The following is a 24,001-nucleotide window of genomic DNA, read 5'->3' as shown; positions in this document are numbered from 1 at the left end:
TTCTTACAAATGTAGCAGCACATTTTAACAGAGCAACTACTTAGCTACCGAGCAAGCACTTTTTAAATTACGATATTTAGTTATGAATTAGCTGAAATTTAACATAGGTATATCTCCATCGGTACATCACGTTCTTACGTTTAAGGAGCTATATACTCGTATATAAATATATAAAAAAATCGCTTGAGGTGTGAGTATTTCTAATATAGGAATTACCAATATTGGAATCTATTTGGGCATGAGATCAACCGAAATGACATTTGTTAGGTTTTCTCATTACTTGGATGGTCTCCAGACTCGGCACGTGACGTCATGATGACGTAACCTAGTAAGATCACAAGTTCACTTTCTCTCCTTCGTATTGACGAATTCGCGGTGGTATGCGAAATAACTGTATTTGTATTTATGTTATTTTTAAACTACGTGTGGGTGTTGCAGACAGTCTGTTGTTACAAGAACGTCTCTTTTCAAATATGTATGTGGGTACTATCAGTAACTGACAAGAAACAAATTGTTTCTACAGAACAACTCGCGTGGTGTTTTTCAACACAAATTATGAAGCGTTGTAAATGTATTTGCTATGGACGGCAAACAAGATTTCTTTTTACGGTCACGTAAGTAGGTGTATATTTTTGCAGATTATGGCAGAAAAACAAGTTCCAAATAACAATTACAAGTAGTATTAAAGTTCTGTTCTATAATGACGCTATGACTGTGCAGAAGGCAGATATATATTGTGCGCCAATCATTTGCCGCTGCGGTTGACATTCAATTAAATGGACGTAGTAACTGCAATCACCTTATCGTGTGTTCCTTCACTTAACTCAACCAGATACCCGTAACGAGATGTTTTGACCAATTACACAACTGTTCGCATATCATCATGAGTATTACTTATGTTTGCCTTTTTATGAGCCTAATGTAGATTTAGCTTTGCATAATACCCAATTTAATTGCATAAGTATCCAAGATAAAAGAGATACTTTTCGGATTATAGGATTGTGTTAGCCTGTTATCATAGGACGTTTAAACATATTAACGAAGAAGACCCAAAATACTTTACCAAACACGTAATCTTACCGAATATTTTCGACTACAATAGAAAAAATATAAAGCTCCCGAAATAGACACCTCATTTATCTACTTAGATTCTAATTATTGTAACTTCGAAAACTAAATGAAACCCTCTATGAGTGAAACAATCAATGGCGCCTGTATTGTCGCGTCGCCCAAACACGTTTTATCTTCGTTCAGTATAGAATATGCTATAAGAACATATCTTACATGTATAGGAATCCAGAATCCCCGACATAATGGCGACATCATCCTCATAACTTGGAAACGCCAAATAGATACGTACATAAATATAATATTTGTAGATGTTTACCTCCCACATATATAGCCAACGTGTTACACTACGAGCTGTCTGTTCTAAAGACAAGTGACCTACATCAGGTACCTGTTGTGGCTTGCCTGGAACATTACTTTTATTAAAAAACCTCAAACATTGTGACAGCTCGCCGGACATCTTAGCAATTAGGATGACTCGACGTTAGCAAACATGATTTGATCCCAATTACATAAATTGCTTGTTACGAGTACTTATATGTTGTTATAGCTACAATGACAAGCGCTTTAGCGATATTGGTGGGCACTTATACGTAATACGGGTGTACAGTTTCATGGTTTTCGATTAATTGCCTTCAGTGAAGTAGAGGCCTCGTAATTGGTAAGAGGAATGCGTGTCGCGGGTCATTACATCGCTTGGATTGGAATACTATGCTATGTGAGCGTTATTACCCTCAGTTATACGTACTATACTGTCATTAACTAATGAATATACTTACATATATTAAAGTTAGCTAATATTTAAAACACATTTCAATGTAGATGTCCAATCACACTAACACACTTCGTTGTTAAGAAATAATTTGTCTATATATTATTTTCCGTCCATAATCAAAATTTTTGCCAATTCAGATTTATAAAGATTCTTCATTTTCGGTGACTATTTTAATAAATGCAGCAATTGATATGAAGGTCAGCAACACTAGCTTACATAATCGGTGTAAGTATACAACGTCTGAATAAAATTCGATTAGCCCCAAACTACGACTAGTCTTTAACAACACACCATACATAAATAATAAATTATGCCACTACATATTATAAAACAAAGCCCTCCAGATTTTCCGTTTTCAATAAAGAGTGATGCATGAGAAAGGTTTTAGTCTACTTATGATTTGTTAAGGTATTGTTAAAACTGCCTGAAGTATTATGATTGTTGAAGATGCGTTACGATACGGTGCTCTAATTTCCGTGAAAACAAAGTATACAAGGACCAGTAGTTTAAATACTCAAATGTATATAAGTCCAAAATAGACAAAGCCAAGTGTAACCTGATAACTAAACAAATAGAAATACTTGTTATAGAGTACATAAAGATAAAGAGTATTATCTCATCCCACTAATATTTGTGCTGGTATGGATCATCAAATCTACAATATGCCTGACCTAGCGTTAAGCAGGTAACCAATGTGGTCAAAAAAACAATGTAAAAATATAGTAGTACTGCGAAATTATGTAACCAATAACTGTTTTAGTAATAAAAATGTGTCTCTTTGTTATTATATGGAGTTATTCAAGTCATTGTGCAAGAGACGTTGTTAAAAGTCGGCATGAGTCGGAATCGCGTGCGACGAGTTCAATTATTAAAAACAATCAACACACGGATGAGGCATTACATTTAATTTAATTAGAACATGTCTCAATAATAGCCCGAAGTTTTGTAACGTGCCCGATATATGGCAATAGCCGCTTTTTACATGGGATTACTATTGTTTAATGGCGAAACCTAGGGGTATTTCAAACCCCCCATTCTACACCTTTGGGTATAACATGCGCGACATTTTTGATTGCATAAATACCCAATGCCCGAATTCCAAATTCACCAGATAGTCAAAACGTGAAAGGAGACTTTAGACCCAAACATTCTATTATGAATACATAATGTATATCGTGGCCTTCGTATATACTATTCATTATAATATTTTCCAATCAGGTATTAATTAATATGCGCACAAATATTGTGAGAAGTTTTTTTGTAACATATAAAATGTCCCACTGCTGGGCAAGGGTCTCTTGACATTTCCCAAACTAGGGAAGGGTTAGGCCTTGAGTCCACGACGATAGCCTTCAAGACAATGTATAAGCTAACTTTAGGCATGCAAGGCTTCATCACGAAGAAGAAGTTTTAACATAGATAATGAGTTAGAGATCTATATAATCAAAAGACGCAGTTAATTTAATAGCCAGTTGTCATAGCATTGACTAACATTGACTTTGGCAACACTTTGTCTACATTTTTACAACATTAGATCTCTTCAAGTCGATATTGAAAACAAAAAAAAACACTTTAGAGAAAGATACATACATTAACTACGGTGACGACATAATATCGCGAATATTTTTTCATAATCCCTGAATATATCAAATTCAAATAAAGAAGGTTGTCACGTGTTGTTCACCCAAAACTTTAGTATTTAAATCGTATTACAATTGGTAATGTTATTTCAGTGCCTAATCACATGCGCGGTGTTGATCCTCGCTGCTGGAGCTGGTCATCCTATTGGCTTCTCCGCCGTCGCCTTGCCGCAGCTCAGGGTCGAGAACAGCTCCATGAGGATAGACGATGAAATGGGCTCTTGGATAGGTAAGTTATTCCACAAACATCAAAAAATTAAGACTTATAAGACGAGTCCCACCGCCAGTGAGCATTTTTCAAGATCTTTCGAAAATAATTCCAATACCGTACTTAGTTTTTAAACTTAACTTCCACTAGATATTTGTGGCTTTCCTCATCATTTTGTTGATTTTAGGCAAATGCATGAACAAAATATGTAAATTATGCTCATAAAACTGTCTGTAGATTAATTATACTGAACAAAATATAACAACACACGTACTTAGCAATGTATCGACGATAATAAGACGCCAATTATGGTGGTCGAAAATGCCAACGTGTTTGTGGTGAAGAAGGTACAAATAATATGCTTATAATCAGTATAAACAGTTATGTTTACAACCCAGTGTCAAGCCATGAATACTGGAGACACAATAAAGTTCAATAATACGCCACATGAAACCAGAATGCCAGTTTAATGAGTTGAAAGTTCATATTGTAAAGTAACCCAGTGTTCCGTACACCTTGCCACTGGAAATTTTCCATTTTACCTACTTTTATTGTATGTTGACTTGATATAAAAGCAAATGGCTTTGTGCTAGTTAACTTTAAGTATGAAAACATATTTTCCGCTAACTTCAACTTGGAGGATAGTATAGGTTTGTAATGTTTAGAACCTCTCTATACTTATACTAAACTTATACTTATAATAAATCTGTAGAGAGGTCAATTCTGTACATTGAATATATTTAAAAATAAACAATGGGGCATGTTAAGAAACGGATACTGATACCGAATCTGCAATGTATTTAATGAGGCATTTTTATTTTTAAATGGGATTGAATATGCGTGGACGTTGTGTTAAGTGTAGTTTTTACATGTGAGCATGTTACTATTTAGGTACAAATTAGACTTGCATGCTTATTTGGTAGACATCTCACCGTTAGATCATGACTCCTGTAATAGGTATTTTGAATTACAGAATAATGAACACAACTACTAATTAGGTAAATATATTTATACGTACGCTGTATTAATCAAATTATTACCGGGACCAGGAGTATACATGCTATTACACAATATTGCGACATTGCGATTACAAACTAAATGTTAATAATATAGATTATAAAATACAGAAGCAACTTTATTTAAATTGTATTAAAAAATGAATTATGTATGAATTGGAAAATGATAAAATTTTATCACATCTGTCTTCTGTTATAAAAAGCATACATCATATTATAATTATTATAATGCTGAAAACCATAAAAGGAAATACATAAAAGATAATCAAACCTTTTTTTGAGAATCAAAATAAAATGCTGAATGTGCCTAACAAATATAAAAAAACCTACTTTTACATGCATTACGTATACACATACGATGTCACGATGTTAAAGCCTGTGAGCTGCTGAGTCACTTATGGCAACATACAAAGCAAGAAAGGTAACTATAGTCCGACAACTTTGTAAAGAGCCTTGGCAGGCACGTTTTGTCTAGATTATCGCTAACAGTTTTGTAAAATTCCAAAATAAAGTAGCTGTATCAAACAGGCTACTGTCAGCTGTATAAGCCGGTGGGTCACCTATGTTCAAAATTCAGGTTTTTGTACCTCCGCCAGCATCGAACCTCGCTTACAAGGCTCTCTACTAAATTCTAAACGAGTCGCAGTAAGAAAACAGTCTGAACGTTTAAACCTGGAATTCTCGCTAACCTTACATATTAATACTTATCATTAGCCGGCTTCGTTTTCCTTAACATTTTACACCACTGGGACGACAATGATGCATGAGGCTGTCTTTATTTAAAAGGTTTCTAAAGTCTTACATAATTATTACAAACATGGCGTAATTTTAAACAATAAATTTTATTTTGATGGGCATTTTGAGCATCCCTCGCAGTCATTCGTTTATAAATAGTAAGCTTAGGTAAAAATCGATATTACGCCATATTTATTGCTCATACTCATAACATAAGTATTTATACGTATTTTTATTTTGTACTTAGTATAAGTAGGTTATAGGTAGTTGTTCATTTGTTTTGCAGTATGAGTACTTTTGCTTTATTATTAACTAGATGTTTAAAATAAAATCAGTTTTGTATTCTTCGGAACCGTTTGTTTTATGCCTGCAAGTTGGATCTTAAAATTCTACAGTCTAAAATTGACTTTCTTCGCGTAATAAAACCTCTACGGTAACGATATTTCATGAAACTAAAGAGATCCGTTAGGTGGTGAAAGCAGAACAAACTCACTTTCTTATGGAATATTTTTCATTACTTAGGCAACAGTAAATACCTACTCAGTTACAAGTAGATAAAAACGTGAAGAAATTTATTTTTATTTCAGTATCTATTCATTGGATTTAACATAATGTTAATTAACAGAATATTATTGAAAAATACATCGAGTATTCACATGATAGTTTATGTTCATCCGTTTTATTTCGCTCGAATTTTGGGATATTCTTATCAATAATAATAAATTTAACCTGTCAACGTCCCACTGCTGCGCACGAGTGTCCTCCGGTAATGAGGGAGGGGTAAGGCTTTGCGTCCACCACGCTGGCCAAATGCCGGTTGGTGATTTATCAATAACTTAACTTAATAAGCGTACTAATATTAATAAAAAAAAAGTACAGCTAACCGTCTTACTATAATATTTTGCTTATTAAGGACTGTTGGAATTTGCTATGATACGTTTCAATGCACCGAAACAAGGCTAAAATAAGGCAAGGTTGACCAAAACTAGTGACAAGGTGTTTGATAGCCATCTTCTTACCTTTTTTTTATTCTGCTCACTCAGAATATAAACCCATCTAAGGCCAAAAATCAATGCCACTGATATCAAAGTCAAGTTAATCGAAGTAACAAAATGTATTTTATTGCCTTTTTAAATTGGTGAATTCAGTTCAATGCGATATAACATTTAACGTTTAAAAAGACAATGAGCCCATTTTTTCTAGACGTATGTTAATCTCTCACACAAATATAGCTAGTTTGACCAGGTTTTTTGTTTTCACAACTTTGAATACAAATAATGAGTTTTATTTTTGTTAGACGATCATCTCTGTAGCACGTGTACACATACTTACTTATATTGTTACATCACGTGCGGTAATTACCGGTTATTTCAAGAGTTTTGTTAAGAACTTTGTAAAATACTTAAAGAAACTGTCGCAAATTCAATTAGCTTCGTTATAAACCATATTTATTTTGTGTAACTATGGGAAAAAGGCATCATATTATGTACGTATGTGACTCCAAAACATATGCTATATTAAGTACTATTACAACTATTATTTAGTACTATTTTCAAACGTAAATATATCGAATCATAATTTCCATCTAGCACACTAACTAAGTCATCGATAATAGCAGAGCACTTCCAATAATACGATGGATATTATATTTTATTTTTACCTCAATTAAAAAGGCAAGACCTAGACACTAGGTCCTAGAGTTCTACTAAAACCCTGATAGCAAGTATTCAGTTAAATACCCCTTTTAAATATAAAGACTCCGTGCAGTGTATTTAGATTTCGGCTTAACAAGTACGCTTATAAAATGACCTCATAAACGAAAATAAACCAAAGGTTGTTTTGAATCCTCAGCTGTCTGTCAATTTTTAATCAAATTTTCAGTTTGTTATAATTGACGACCATCCTTTACATAATAATATTAATATGTATAATTTTAGTGACGTTTTTTTTTCGAAATATGATAGGTGCAGAGCTGTTCGTCACCAGCACTTTACAATAATTGATAGCCACTTGAACTCGTTGAAACTATGAAATAAACAATGTCATTATAACATTGATTTATCGTAGTGACTTGCATGAACACCCGATTTGTCCTGCATTAAAAATTCACTATCCATTTAGTTTAAATCCGGTCCAGCAGTTTTTTTTATAGTTTCCTTGTAATTTGATTTATTTACGTCCCACAATAGTGACGAACTTGCAAACCATTCCTAATGAATTTGATTGTTTCTTGAGTTCGTTCCGATTAATTGATTCGATAAGTATTTTGACCGTATCTAAAACAGCAAAACGGTTTCAATTTAACAGAAATAACTGACCTGCTTGTACATGGGCGCTGTTTATGTTATTTGTATTATCTATGATTACACCTTTATTAAACGAAAACAAGAAAGAAGCTACTGTTTTGCAAGTTTATGCGTATAATTTATGTAACTAATAGTCATAGCTGCATAAAAAAAATGTTTTATCGTTTAAGTGACTTACCCGCAAATACCTAACGATGCATTTAAGAAATAGGTTTTGTATAGAAAATATTTTTTACCACGGGAAATTTAAACCGATAACGCTAAAACACCTACATTCCTCTATATATTTATTAGTTTGTTAACCTTTTTTGTGGTTATAAGAACGTTTTTATTTAACCAAATTAAAAATAAAAACTGTTTAATAGGATATCAAAATGGCTTAAGTAAATGGGGTTCGTAATATTTGCAATAAATATTTTATTTTAAATACGAGCCGAATTAGATCAGCTGGCTTTAGTCCTGACACTCGAATTTAATTTCGAGTCGGATTCGAGATAATATTAAAATTTTCTTTAAAATGAAAACTAACAAACGATCAGACCTTGATTTAAAATTAACATTATAGCATATATTTGATACTAGCTGACCCACGCAACTTCGTTTGCGTCACTTAAGAGAATTAGTCAAAATTTTCCCCGTTTTTGTAACATTTTTCGTTGCTACTCTGCTCCTAATGACTGTAGCGTGATGTTATAGAGCCTATAGCCTTCTTCGATAACTGGGCTATCTAACACTGAAATAATTTTTCAAATCGGACCAGTAGCTCCTGAGATTAGCGCGTTCAAAGAAACAAACAAACTCCTCAGCTTTATAATATTAGTATAGATAAGATGGAATCCAACATAAAGGAACGAATTCGAGAGTCTAGAGTCGCGAAATCCTATACTAGTATTAACAAACGGCAAGCTATCGAGAAATGTTGTATGAAAATCTGAACAGCGCTTCAAGCAGGTGTCGTGGTACTATTCTTACAGCACATTTTTAATGTCTAACTCTAGTACCGACTGTAGAGATTTGTGATACTTTTTTTTTTTTTTTTTTTTTATTAACCTATACTGTCCCATTGTTGGGCAAAGGTCTCCCCCAAACTCCTCCACCGGTCTCTATCCTCAGCCATCTCTTGCCACCCTTCCAGATAGGTGTCCAAATCGTCACGCCAACGTTTCCTCGGCCTGCCTCGCCGTCGTCGTCGACCTTCAGGCATCCATTTTGTGACGATACTTGCCCACCTATCTGGATGCATCCGAACAACATGACCCGCCCAATCCCACTTAAGTTTGGCAGCTTTATTGCCAACATCCGCGACTCCTGTTTTTGAGCGTATTACGGTGTTACGTATGCGGTCTGCGAGTTTTAGGCCTAATACGCTCCGCTCGATAGCTCTTTGGCAAACCTTGAGTTTAGACTTCTGAGTCTCGGTCAAGGACCAGGTTTGAGCACCGTAAGTTAGGACAGGTAAGATACACATGTCGATGAGTCTACGTTTATGTACCATCGCAAGGTCGCCCTTGAGTAACGTCTTCATGGACCAGTAGCTCTTCCAGGCGTTATCGACTCGACGTTCGATACTTATTTATAATACTTATACTTGTGATACTTATCTATACTAATATTATAAAGCTGGAGAGTTTGTTTGTTTGAACCCGCTAATCTCAGGAACTACGGGTTCGATTTGAAAAAAATCTTTCAGTGTTAGATAACCTATTTATCGAGGAAGGCTATAGGCTATATATCATCACGCTACGACCAATAGGAGCAGAGTACCAGTAAAAAATGTTACTAAAATGGGGAAAATTATGACCCATTCCCTCTTATGTGACGCAAGCGAGGTTGCGCGGGTCAGCTAGTATATATTTTATACTTATGGAGACTATAGTAACTGAGACTAGAAGTGTCCATTGAGTTGTTATTAGTTATTGTTATTTTGCGTCTCACGTGTGAACTTGACGAATTCATTACGAATGTTTTTATTAAAACAAATGCTATTTTAATTGGGTATAAACACCAATGAACACTCATTAAAGACAATCGACTTACTAAACACTTATGTTAAAAACTCTCATCATTGAGTGCTGGAAACGGGCATTCGCAAATAGACTTGAATTTAAATTTGTTTATTGATGTGTTTGTATGTTGTCACATTTATTTGATGCTAGCTGACCCGCGCAACTTCGCTTGCGTCTCATAAGAGAGAAAAGGTCATAATTTCCCCCGGTTTTGTATTTTTTTTTACTGGTACTCTGCTCCTATTGGTCGTAGTGTGATGTTATAAAGCCTAAAGCCTTCCTTGATAAATGTTCTATTCAACACAAAAATATTTTTTCAATTCGAGCCAGTAGTTCCTGAGATTAGCGCGTTCAAACAAACAAACAAATAAACATTTCAGCTTTATAATATTAGTATAGATATTGAATCATCAGTAACCCAATTCATGAAATGACTAATCGAGTATCATGCCTGCATTATCAGTACCTCCCTACTTTTTGCGTGGTTACGGACCGAAATTAAAAGTGGGATGACCTATGTTTATGTTATAGGTACCTACCTATCTATCATACAAATTGTAAATTTCATATAGGTAAATTAATATCATAGGCAATAGGCATAACAGTTTGTGCTTTTGGTGGATAATGATGATAATGATTTGTGCTATCCGCGAAGGAAATCATAGAATACACTACCGTAATAAGCCACCTGCACGCAATAGATAGTTTGATGTGAATGCTGAATGCTTTGTCCTACAAAACAAACACACTTATTATTTCCTTAACATCTAGTTTGCTGCAAGGGATTTCCAACATAAAATAAAATATGCGATAGGTTTACCTGCCTGGAAAGGGAATAAGAGGAGTTAGTCAGTGGTTTTAAAATAAGTAGTTACAGAGTTTAAAAGCCTTACTACCCTTTCGTTGTTCTCTATTTACCTACCTATATTGTAAAGGCAAGCAAGTAATAATAAACTTGAAATAAATGATACATTATAAGGATGGTTATTTTTCTTAGGTTACCCATTTACCATTTTTCCCTGTAAAATATCGCAAGGATAACCGATAGCCTTACTTCTTTTCACCATATTGTTAGACTTGAAAATAGTCGTGTAGGTAATCAAACTCCTTTTATCGCACGCCTTAGTCGTTATCAGTGTTTAACATTCGCGTAAACTTTAGAAAATCTAAACACGACCATATCTCGAGATGCACACGTGGCGCCACGTGGTACATTGAAAGGTGATGATCTTAGATGATAGGCTCTCTCACTGTTGCGTATCGACCTTTAATACCATAAATCTCGATTCAAACGACGTAGAGGTCATCTCGTCTTTCACTCTCTTCATACATGATATAAAAATATCTAATTGCGAGCATGTGCCCACGACTTAGACGGCGTAGAATAATCCGTTAAATAGTATTATGTGGTAATCCAGGTAATATCAAGCTGTATACCAAATTTCACTAGAGCCCTTTCAATAAGGTAGTCAGTTGAAGAAACGTAAAGGCGTAACAAAAATCATTACAAACTAAAAAAGTGTTAAATATAAATGACTTTAATCGGACCCTACTCATTTGATCACAACAATTGAACGGCATACTACTTGCAAATAAGAATCCCTTGCTAAATAATATAAAAATGAAAAATTACTGGTTTCAAAAATCATTGTAATAATTTTCTTCTCCGGTCAAACGCTGCAATCATTTATAGTACAACGACACCTAATCGATCAAAATAAACCATAGTAACAGGATCAGATTGCTTCGATTTTCAATCACCATTTTTCCTCCATGTTAAGAGCACTAACTAATTTTCATTCGCAATTTTTGCAAACAAAATGAAGTACATAGCTGTATTATTGTTGTTGATAAATGTGTTTAACGTCACGATTCTATATGTTGGAGGTGTAATGTCGACGACAGACATTGATGTACCGTGCCGGTACTAAATGCGAACATAATACAACCAACAAGGCATGACAGACACATTAACTAAAATGTAGTCACAACTTATGACACGTGCGAACAATGGTTGTTGTAAACCGCTTATCCACTCGTCTATGATATTATGCTACTTACCTACTTATTGTGTTGCTCGTGGTCAAACTAGTGTCAAAGTTGTTCAAGCCACTCGAAGGCTTCTGACGTGGCTTAACGACTGTTGATTAACAACGATCGGGACCGAATTTTTACGTGCCCTCCTAAGCACGGAGATGCTTAGTTCAAATACCACTATGCCGTCACCCATCAATTAAAGACCGCGCCAAAGTTTAAACCTTAGATCTTTTACCGACGAGAGATCGCAACTGGCTATTGGCGCCAGGATATAAAAAATTCTACGTTAAAACTGTAAGAAATCGAAATTAATTACACTATTCATCTATTGTGAAGTCCTTCTACCCTATTGCTTGCGATTTGGCTGTAGGTAGTTACTTTAGCAATTGTTTTGTTTGTTAGTTTGCGTTATGTTATCAGTAAATCCACCGTTTTCCTCTTGTCGTTGCTGCTCTACCTCTATTCGTGCCATGAATTAAGGATTTCATTAATGCTTCCTCGGCTATGCGTTATATTTTTTTACTACTTTGTTAGATAAACATACATATTATACAACCTATAAAATGAACTGCAGGTATTTTAATTTTATCGGTTTAAATTCAAACAAAGCGCTTAGTTTACAGATGTTTAAGAGCTATTCAGAGGATTTAGGAATACGTTGAACTGAAGACAAGCGAGAGATACTTTTCGATCAATCACAAACCCGTTTATAATGTTGAAGCCCTCGCTGTCAGTCGAATGAATGCCACAAGTTCAATGTCTCTACTTAATACGACGCGACGCTCTCACACTCCAGACCCAAATGAAGAAGACAACGACACCATAAGAATATTATCATAGTATTCTATTAATTTCGTATATTAAATCTCATGCAAATTTACAAAAAATTGCGTAAGACGCTTCTAAATTCCAAATCTGTTAAATGTGACGGTCGCAAATTAAATAAATTATTTCGTTTCTTACGGTTCGCTCGATGCAAAAAGCAAAGATCAAAGTTCAAAGTCTAATCTCGAATGACAACCTACCTAAATAAGAATACCTTACATTGTTGTTTAATACTTACATGTACTTACCTATTATTAAGAGTACATAAAATGAACTTAGTTTCTTGGACTCTATATCACTGTACAGTTGTACACCTTATAATGGTGAAGGTGTTTGAAAAACAAAGTATCCTGTATGAATTAGAACATCACTGTCATCAGAATCTAGCATTCTGAATTATCGGACTACGTCGAATACCTAATACTTTTTTATTGTTGCAGCTAGTATTCACTCAGCAGCAACGCCTCTGGGCTCAATGCTGTCAGGTCCGATCATGGAGGCTATTGGAAGGAAACGCACACTGCAGACGTGCACATTGCCTCTCATAGTAGGCTGGATTATCATAGGAACAGCAACACATCACGCCTTGCTCCTGTTAGGGAGAATCGTATGCGGTTTTGCTGTAGGCATTATGGCAGCTCCTTCACAGGTAATATTAATTGATCACAAATAATTACTCTAGACATTCAAATAGCCAACTCAAACCAATAAAATTAAATGCATAACCTATACTCGCACTTCGACAAGCACCATGCATAAATCCTAATTAAGTTATTACTGTTATATACTTTTTTATTGATCTAAGCTTGTGAGTATAGACTGTCTCTACATAATACATATTAAATAACCGCTTATCGCCATTGTAAGCGGTTCTCATTTACAAATAGTGTTTACAGTAAGAAAATATTTGAAAAACTGTTGTTGTTTCAGGTGTATTTGGGTGAAATTTCGGAGCCAAGATTACGTGGGTTGCTAATAGGCACTCCGTTTGTTGCATACTCGCTGGGTGTGCTATATGTATACGCTTTGGGAGGCCAGTTGCCGTGGCGGTCGGTGGCACACTTGTCCATTGTGCTGCCAGCACTTGCCTTCGTCGCTCTGTGCCTGTCACCGGAGAGCCCCACATGGCTGGCACGCCAGGGCCGCTTCCACGATGCCATGGCCGCTATGGCGCGCCTGCGCGGTGACCCCGATACTGTGAGTATTGCAATTTGATAACATGTAAATACACTAATAAAAAGGTCATTAATACAATTAATATTTAATCTATTCTGAGCATCGATCTTTCAGTCGGCACAATTCAGTTAAAGGATTATACGCAAATAAGCAGACACTTACACGATGCAATAGGGAATTTAGCTATTCTTTAAATACCTAATACGAATTTACACTTTTTTCTGAGTCCAATATTACAGCGATAAATTAACTTGAAGAGTCACATGATGTCAGCTATACTTATTTATTTTAAATAAGTAGATATAAGACGCTCTTACGTTATTAGTCTTCTCTACTTTTAATGTAACTTAGTTACCTATTTATAACATAAAATTGTATTTTCATTATTCTGAAGTCATCTCTGTTAAGTAGGTATTTAGCTATTCGGCCACCATTTTTTGAAACGATGATACCTACCAGAGAATAACAATATGTGGTAGTCTATTATCTGTACGTGGTTACATTCCTAGGTAATGGATACTCGTAACTATATGTTTTTATGTGCCTAGTCGTCGTGATTTAGCAGATAACATTCACCTTATACAATGATACATAATCTGTGTGAGACATGATATATAATAAGTAGCTAACTGGCTACTGAACTGTTATCTCACGTACATTATAGGTACTGCTTTGTGACCCATACAAAAGTCACAACAACTTACTACATAGTAGATGCTGTCAAGCAGCTCGAACAACTTCGCTACATCATATAATAATGAACGATGTCTAGATCCGCTTGGAAAGTATTGCAGGGTACGACATCGAAACTATTTGCCTTTGGCCAATTAATATAGGAAAATTAATCATTAAAAACCCTTTAATCTCCCCGGTAGGTACCTATATGTCAATAACCAATGACATTGGAAACACGTGAAGAGATAAATTTTCAAGAATTTTCAAAGTATCTACAGTAAAGTATACTAAAGTCACCTGAAGGCCAGAATATATAATATGTAATATCTTGTCTTAACGAGGGGAAAGGCGCTGACAATTGATGTTAGCTGTCAACAAAGAGTACAAGTCTATTTAACTATTCATAGGTACATGTACAGTCAGCTCCAAAAGTAACTGATCATACTGAATCTGTTAAAACCCTATATACGGAAGTGTGCACATTATTCCCTGGAAAAAACATTTGCCATTGATTGAAATGTTTAATTCTAACTCATTATACCTAATTTTGATTAGTTATTTATTAAAGTTACGTAACACAGAGGTTTTGAATGATTGAGTATGATCTACAGCTACTGCTACTTTTGGAGCTTATAGTCAGCTCTATCAACGATAAAGAACAATGTACGAATACGTTGGTATACCTACCAATACACCGCAGATATCTAGATACGGACTCGGACTACATATTTTAAAGTTTAAGAAAAATCGTCCCGTCTTCTTCCGAATTAAAAAGTTTTTTTACTCAAAACCTTTCACAGGAATCGCTAAAATTCATTTGGCACTAACTTTGTTGAGGCAAGTTGCCTGTAACAGATGTGATATGTACTTTATATTTTGGAAATGGTGGGTAAATAGCCTCAAGCAGGAAGTAATAAATAGAAGATAGAAAATAATGTAGATATATATCATAGTGTAAATCAATAGATAAGATGAATCTTTCTAAGATATTATGCAGCTACACGCGTCGCCTATCGGAAAAAGATTATTCGTAACAGATTATACATCTCAAAACGAGGTGAGAATGATCTAACATCTCTGAATCATATTTAGCTACTCTTTATGAAAAGTCTAAAACACATTCTAGTATGGTACCACGGTGTGGTGACGTCACAGTTTCGTATTTCCGTTGGTATCAAATGAGTGCCTAATAAAATGTTTGAATTTTTTACGAAAAATAATATAGCCTGAGCATGTTAGACGAACCTTTTAACTGTACTAGTTTAATATTTTTGAATTTATTGTGGAACGTAAAACTTAACGAATTTTGAAAAACTAGGTACCTATAACAACATGTAAACAGAAAAACTACAAAGAACAGAGTTGTTGCTGTTAAATGCTAATACAAACACATCGATTAGATAAGGAAAATCGATCGGTGTATAGGTACATAATTTACCGACTTAGCTCTTTAATAATTCACGCTTAGACTTTACGTTGACCACTCGAATCGTTTCTGCACGCTGGTAATTTAAAACCCTAAGCTTTGTATGCTCATCACAGAATATATAATAGGTAGGTGAGTGCACGTGCCTAATGCGTGAATTAAATTAGGTAAGGTTTGATTTAATGCTTAACTTTTGATTAAGAATAAACACGTTGGAGCATATTCATAAAAATGTCTCTGTTGCTTATGTAAAAATGAGATATGTTCGAAATATCTCTCTTAATATCAATTAAAGATTTGTGATATGTCTACGCTCACATTAACTTGGAATAGAACTTGCTATATTCTAAGGTTACCAACATCACAGAGAATGGCAAAAATTTACAAATAAAGTCCACCTGCCACTGTACATATACGGAAGGAAAAATAAATATGTGGTAGGTACAATAATCTTATTTTATTTCCCTACACAAACAATCCTTGACATAATGACCGGAACTGCTGGGCACGAACTTTATTATATAGCACGTTTATACCCATGTCGAAAGGCGCACATGTCCAAGTAATTTTATTTCTGCGAAATGACCTCTTAATGAGCTCAACGAGGAAGGAGGCACATGACAATTGATATGTAGTTTTCTCGAACACGCGCGACGCCATCAGATTCATACAATCAACATGCAGTGGAAGTATAGCTGTTATTAAAACTGGAATTACTTCGCGTGTAGAGGGTTCGATTGCTACTACTATGAATAATATGACCACATTTATCATAAATTTTATGAGAATATTTTTTTCATTTTGTCATTATAGCCTCGCTATCAGAAATCTTTTATTCGTTTTCGCCTGTAAAAAAATGTTTTGTCCTTTTTGAGATGTCATTTGCTTAATCTCGTAAGAAGAACTTTCTAGTCCTAAAAATAACCCTTATTGATTAAGTTGCATTCAGAGATTACAAACTACGGTATATAATGTTTGGGTAACCATCTTCAATGCCTATGCAGCGAGTTCTGTATTATATGTGATTGCTTGCAAATTGATCGAGTACCAGCTGAGACCAAGCTACCTGCTACTACTAAGCTCAGTGGGTACACTGAGATTTTCTGTCAAGAAAGTGATCAGATTTCGGAGATTGAAATATGAGATCATAGACTTCCGTGACTCGGGGAGTCTGACAAGCTGTCAATCTTTATCTCTCGCCTGACTGATAATTTAAACAACACGTTTTAAGTCATATATAGGTATTAGATAAAAATACGTCCTAATCTAGTGAGCGTCGTCTTTAAAAATGCTATGTTGTATTTAATTACAGGCCCAGCGTGAACTCCACGAACTAATATCAGCTCGGGAAAAAGAAAAGGCGCGCGGAGAAGAGAAAATAAAGTTCTTCGCGACAGTAACACGAGCACCCGTACTGAAACCACTGTTACTTATCAATGCGTTCAATATACTACAAATATTGTCCGGCAGCTACGTGGTTATTTTCTACGCAGTTGACATCGTTGAAGCCTCTGGAGGCTCCCTGCAGCCTACTGTAAGTTGTAACGCAACTACCTACCTACGTTCTGTGATTACTACTATGTGTGACATATGACGCTTTGACTGCCTCTGTGGCGCGGTCGGCAGTATACGACTGCCGCGCAGAGATCTCGGGTTTGAATTCCGAGTCGGGCGGAATTTTAGGTAATTGAAGTCCTAGACCTCCGTGCCTCGAAGCGTCGGTCGTAGTTCTCACTGGTCGCGTGGGTTTCCCTCCCATCGGACTATGAGAGTGAGGGAATAGAAAGTATACCTATGTATTGTGGACACAAAGTCTTGCACCGTTGGCCGGTTTCAATGAAATTTGCCGCCGTAGCCGGATATCGACTAGTAGGTCATTATTACTACTATGTCTGACATAAAAATCTACTATACCTACCTACTTGGGCACTAATAAATAAATAAATAAATGTAACCCATTACTGTCCCACTGCTGGGCAAGGGTCTCCTCCCGTAATGGGGGGAGGGGTTAGGCCTTGAGTCCACCACGCTGGCCAAGTGCGGGTTGGGGACTTTGCATGCCCTCAATAAATGTATTAAACAAATTTTTAGGCATGCAAGGTTTCCTCACGATGTTTTCCTTCACCGTTGGAGCATGTGATAATTATTTCTAATACACACATAACTTCGAAAAGTCATTGGTGTGTTGCCCCGGGTTCGAACCTGCGACCACTTGCGTGGGAGGTGTCAACTCATACCACTCGGCTATCACTGCTCTAATGATCAAAATTAATCGATGAACTAAATATTCGTTACTGTTGATCTGTGGATATACACATTATACACGTTGTTTTAATACCTACTCTATATTTTTTTCTCCTACAGATGGCTGCGAATGCGACTGCCATGGTACGTCTGGGTGTCACAGTACTGGCCTGCGTGTTGCTATTAAGAATTACTCGTCGAGCGCTGGTGTTGGTGTCAGGTGCAGGTACCGCCGTGTGCACACTAGCACTCGCGTTCATCCTCTCCCAGGGGCCCGGCTCGGGCATCACTCCCCCAACACTTATACTCGGCTACGTCGCCTTCAACACCCTAGGATTCTTTCTTCTACCTGGACTCATGATCGGAGAACTTCTACCGACAAAGGTTCGCGGACTCTGCGGTGGCTACATATTCTGCCTCTTCAACTCCGTACTCTTCGGTTTCACAAAACTTTACCCGGTCATGGCGAATAGCATTGGTATTGCGGGAGTTTTCGGACTATTCGGTGCTTCCGCTGCTCTAGCTACTATCGTACTATTCCTTCTGCTACCGGAGACGAAAGGAAAGTCTCTACTCCAAATAGAACAGTATTACCAAAAGTCTAACATCCTGTGGATATCACGTAAAAAACCACAGGAAAGCCAAAGGGTCTGAAATGGATTGTTAACTTATTTTGTTGTACTTAAGTTTTCGTTAACTTACAAAAATGCTAATAAATTATTGTAACTATTCAGTTACAGTAGGAAGTAGGGACGTCAAATGACAAAGAACTTGATTGACTTTTACGTTATAAAAATGTCATTATTATGTAGTACACATGATATTATATGTATTACTTACATATACTTATGAATATTTTTACAAATTTAGTAATCAAAACATTTGTGGTACATAATTTCCCTGAAGCTTATAAAAAGGTAATATCTGTGATAAAAATGTTAAACCAAATCATATTTCCTATCATTAAATATATATTATTGATCAACAGCAGTGTTTTGTAGAAGCCCTTAAAAAAAGACAAATGACAATATACCTTTAACAGTTATGTCTAGGTCAGGTAATAAATATAAAACCATTCTCTATAATGAATAAATATACCTAATTGTACATACAATATAAAGTATGTAAGTATGTATAGAATGCATTTATGCTAAAAGCATTATATTTTTATTATATATTCTTTACCGTTGAATATGCATAACTATTTTAAGTAGACACCAAATATAAAGTGATATTTGATACGTATGTGACTATATATTGTGCCTGTGATGTGATGCACTTGATGCGTGTTAATAATCTCAATAAATAAATAAAAAACCAGTTTAATATTACGTAAGTAGTTTAATTCTTAAATCGTTAATACATAAAACTGACATGCCTTTTTCTAATATTTTACATACGTGGTAAACATTTGGAACGTTGCAGCAGTTGGTATAAAATACCATTAATATTGCTATGAGAGATTCTTATCTGTGATTTACATAAATGACCGCTATTGAGATATCCTTGCTGGCACTATGTTTTCAATAATAATATTTGATAATATTCAGTGGTTTGTAAAAAGAAATTAACTTAAATTAAATATAACAATAGCCTCCTATATTTACAATACATATTATATGATACTAGTTTGGGGTAAAGTCAGTGAGGAAAACATTGTATGACATTTATTACATTAGCATGTAAAACATTATTATTTTGCTAAGTATTAGTTTAAGATCAGTTATTTTTCTATTGCCACATAGAAAATTCCAAATTGTGATATAAATAAACCATTGAAATAGAATTGTGTATTTTTTTGACTATCAGAAAGTCATAATGACAGTTTTAATGCCTTTTTAAATAAAACTTTGTCATCATATATTATTCCAAGATTTTAGAAAATCTATATTAGGTAGGTATATACATTTTTTCACACCAAGGCAATGTTGTAGTACAACCTATATCTCCTAAATCTATGTCTCAGCAAAATAATACATTAGGTCCCAGTGGTCTCCAATTAAGACAACAAGCACTACACAATATAAATGCAGCTTCAACAAGAATAGATAACAACATGAAATTACACTGTAGCACACTCATTAACACTGTCACTGTCACTGAGGTCATGTACAGACTTGTTCGTGGGAGCGCGCGGCGCTCGGCGCGGGCGCTAGGGGGCGCGGGCGCGGGCGGGTCACGACGAGTCGGGCAGGCGCTGGTACAGGTGCGGCCGCGAGGCGCAGCCCGGGCACACGTGCAGCGTACTCGTCACCACGCTCTCGCACTCCCAGCAGTAGAACTCGTGACATCGGGTACATCGAAATATCTAACAAAAAAAAGATACGTAGATTATAAACATGTATTTGATAGTTTTTTTTCTATTATTCATTCACGGTTATTGATATTGCGTGTCATATTTCGTTGGTCCGATTGCGAGACGTAACAAAATTTAGATAGTTAATGTCAACACTGCCCACCGAATCCAAAAAACAGGTTAGATTAGTAGAGTAAGAGTGACGCGGGTCAGCAGCGACGGCAACAGCTGCAGCTAGTATATAAATAATATATACTAGCACACAACACATATAGCGTAACATAGACTCACTTGTTTATCTGTATCTGTGAATGTTCTGAGACAAGCAAAACAATACTGGGCTTGTCCTTCATTGGCTATCTCTTCATAATGTTCTACAGGAAACAAATGGTGATATGACCTGAAAAATAAATTATATGAAATCATACACTTCATCATACACACAGTTATATAATAGTTAACAGACAAGTGTTGGGTACTCTATCCTACAGATGTGACAGGAAATGTATGACAATAACTGCTATAATTCCATCACCATCACAACATGAAAACTAATACTGATTCGTAAATAGTGCAATTACTAATTGGGGTACAGAAGCAGAAAAGAAAAAGCAATAAATTTAATATATATTACCTAGCGAGATGAGGAGCAGATGCCAATGTAAGCCCACAGGTGCGGCACTGAGCAGGCAACGAGCAGTACTTGCTGCGACACTGAGGGCACAGGTGGCCCTCTCCACCCACTCCCTCACCCTCCTCCAAATGACTGCAACCAATATCCATCATAAAGTACAAATTATATCACAACTTAACATTAATCTGGTTAAATAGGGTAGTTGCCTACCAGTCAAATCAGCTACTTATGAAATGTCAAAAACACATTTTAGTATAGAAATACCACGTAGTGACGTCTCTATATCATTTTTTCGTTGATATCAAATGAGTGTCTAAAAAAATGTTTCAGTCTGTAATAATTATAATTTCAACATTATTTACGGAAGAAGCTACATAGCCTGAGCATTTTAGATGAACCTTTTACGAGTACGAATTTAATAATTTTTCGTTAAGCCAGGCAACTACCCTATTATAATATTTATGTGTAATGCCTCGACACATTACGATTATAATCACGCACTTACCACATGCATACGGTTATAGGCGGGTCTGCATTACTAGCCGGGTCGGAAGAGTTAGTCGGCGGAGCGGAGTGCGGGAAACCCATCTTCACCAGGCCCGCGTCAAGTGCCCGGGCTCGCGGCGGTGGACTTGTAGAGTCTAATAGTAGAGAGCGATAGTGGACGTCGTCAAGAACAACCTACAATAAATATAAGCTTATTTTAGTGAGAGTTTACAAGTATAAAAGATTATAAAAATCAGCTCTACCAGACTTCAATAAGAGAACTCTTATCAATGCAGTAACTATTATTAGCCTACCAACACACTCCAGTATATACTATACTTGAGTGAGTTGATAGAGACCCACACGCTATGTTTGGATGGTAAAGGAATACAAAATTTACAATGTCACTCACACACTGACTTATGCAGTGGATGGTGCCTTACTTTAGCCATACACAAATTAATTATTAATTGTATAATATTAGAAATTAGCATGCATAAGGTCTTAAGTGAGATCGAAAACACAGGTTACAACAGTTGTATTGTCTAACTCGATCAAAGCATTAGTTTAACAAATCGGGTACCTATTGTTGCTTAAATTTTCAAGCACCTCATTCACATTGCATTATAATATCATGTGTTTATGAGAGCTTAGAATAGATAATTATTTATCATACTCTAGATCCACTATGCATGCATGGACACCCTGCTCTGCTTATGAAAAACAATATAGAACAAAAAAAGCAATATGTATACAAAAAGTCACACTCACTCCATATTCGCCGCCTGTGTCTTGACATAACTTTTTGCAGATCCTTACTTCAGCAGCTAAACCGATTACTGAACATCTAATGCCTTCAGTTTTCAAAGACTGAAAATAATTATAACAAAACAATTTATCAAGGGACCTTCTTCTTTAGATGCTGATGCATTGGATTAAATTTTTTTGTTGGTAATATACAATTTATTTGAAATAATTATCACTTGCTTTAATAGTGGAGGAAAACATCGTGATGAAACCTAGCATGCCTAAAATTTGTTTAATACATTTAATGAGGGCATGCAAAGTCCCCAATTCAAACTTAGCCTGAGTGGTGGATTCAAGGCCTAATCTCTCCCTTGTTATAGCGAAGACTACTGGCCAGCAGTGGGACAGTAACAGGTTAAAAAAGAACATTTAATTTCTCACCTGAATTGTTGTATTGATATCACCAGGATCACATGTTGTAAGAGAGGCAAAGAGTACCAGCAGTTCTCTAGAAGCATGACCAGGGAGTGGCTTCAAGACACGAAGAGCTAACTCTAGGGTGTTTTGTAAAGATGGCTCACCAGTCAGTGACATCTCTGACAATCTGCAAAAAGTTTTATTTTTATAAATGATTCATAAAGAAATATGAAAGTGTGTTTGTTATGTTTCTTTTACAGCAAATCAGACTTAGAAAGGTGACTGAAGAAAAGGACACAGGTACTAAATAACAACCAAAATGTGGATTTAGATGTTAATAATTATAGTTCTCTAGCAATTAAGGTCTTTGGTCAGCCTATCTTTCAGCTCACTTTTGCATTTTGATGACTGGAAAACTGAAATGGTCATTTCTACTCTGCAAGCTTTACATACCCTTGTAAGGCTTTAATATGTTTCCTAATGTTGCCTGAAAGTTCTGTAATCTTCTCTGCTCTCTTATTTTTCATGAGAATTAATCCAAGTTGACTTAAAGGATTTTGATCAAAATATTCCTCTACAAACTTCTCAAGGAGCTGTAATCAAAAAAGGACTAGATTAAATTTATTTATAACATTTAAACATGGACTCTTTGTTAAAAGTCATAAGTTTCAGAGTTTCAAAGTCAAAGTAAAGACCTATAGAAATGGAAAACTTACCTTCAAGGTACACAGAAATCGAGAAGGCTTAAGGTCTTGGGAGTTCATAGCATCTGAGCAGTCCACTGCTACCAGCAAGTGCCTCATCATGCCCAGCCTCACGGGTCCTCGACGAGGGACCACGGCTTTGCGTGCCGCCTTTTGGGCGAACTCCGCCACGAGACCCGCCACCAAACCATCCTTATCCTCTTTTATGGCCTCCCTAAAAAAAGGTCAATATGTAATCAAATGCTCCAAAAAAAAAATTTACTAGATGAATACACAACAATAAATGTATTTCATTGAAATACAAGTAATCCTTTATTTTATAATTAATTACGAAACTTACCAAGTTTTTTCATAACCTGTTTCCCACCGGTATTCTTTAGTATCTTGCTCGTCGTCAGCCATTATAGATATTTTGTAGTTAAAACCGAAAGTAATTACACAAATTACTCAGAAAGTGCAAACTATCAGTAAAACGCTTATGCCCTTGCCTCAATTTCTGAATCGATTTATATTTGTATCATGTTATGTAGTTTACTATTTAGTTTGACAAGTAACTGAATTGACAGAGAAACAAATTGTC

At 35.7% G+C, this 24,001-nt stretch overlaps 2 protein-coding genes across 3 annotated transcripts in view; one reads left to right on the top strand and one right to left on the bottom strand.

Moving 5' to 3' along the window:
* Positions 1–19,468, top strand: part of LOC142977555 (facilitated trehalose transporter Tret1-like) — a 31,799-nt gene extending 12,331 nt beyond the window's left edge. For both annotated transcript variants that reach the window (XM_076121503.1, XM_076121502.1), the window contains exons 3-7: positions 3,577–3,712; positions 13,057–13,265; positions 13,547–13,813; positions 17,206–17,427; positions 18,258–19,468. In XM_076121503.1, the coding sequence (XP_075977618.1) occupies positions 3,577–3,712; positions 13,057–13,265; positions 13,547–13,813; positions 17,206–17,427; positions 18,258–18,791 (1,368 nt within the window). In that variant the 3' untranslated portion in view covers positions 18,792–19,468. The remainder of the gene's footprint in view (positions 1–3,576; positions 3,713–13,056; positions 13,266–13,546; positions 13,814–17,205; positions 17,428–18,257) is intronic.
* Ssl1 (general transcription factor IIH subunit 2 Ssl1) lies at positions 19,459–24,001 on the bottom strand. Its single transcript, XM_076121504.1, has 9 exons — positions 23,762–24,001; positions 23,434–23,635; positions 23,171–23,310; positions 22,742–22,904; positions 22,325–22,423; positions 21,573–21,748; positions 21,068–21,199; positions 20,725–20,833; positions 19,459–20,445 (listed from the first exon to the last, which is right to left on the bottom strand). Exons 1-9 carry the CDS (start codon positions 23,821–23,823, stop codon positions 20,314–20,316), a joined length of 1,215 nt encoding a protein of 404 aa, XP_075977619.1. The 5' UTR covers positions 23,824–24,001; the 3' UTR covers positions 19,459–20,313.

This window comes from Anticarsia gemmatalis, chromosome 13 (assembly GCF_050436995.1).
Source record: "Anticarsia gemmatalis isolate Benzon Research Colony breed Stoneville strain chromosome 13, ilAntGemm2 primary, whole genome shotgun sequence".
In the NCBI taxonomy this organism is placed as follows: Eukaryota; Metazoa; Arthropoda; class Insecta; order Lepidoptera; family Erebidae; genus Anticarsia; species Anticarsia gemmatalis.
Note: the sequence above shows the minus strand (reverse complement) of the source record. Positions and strands in the feature narration are given on the sequence as shown.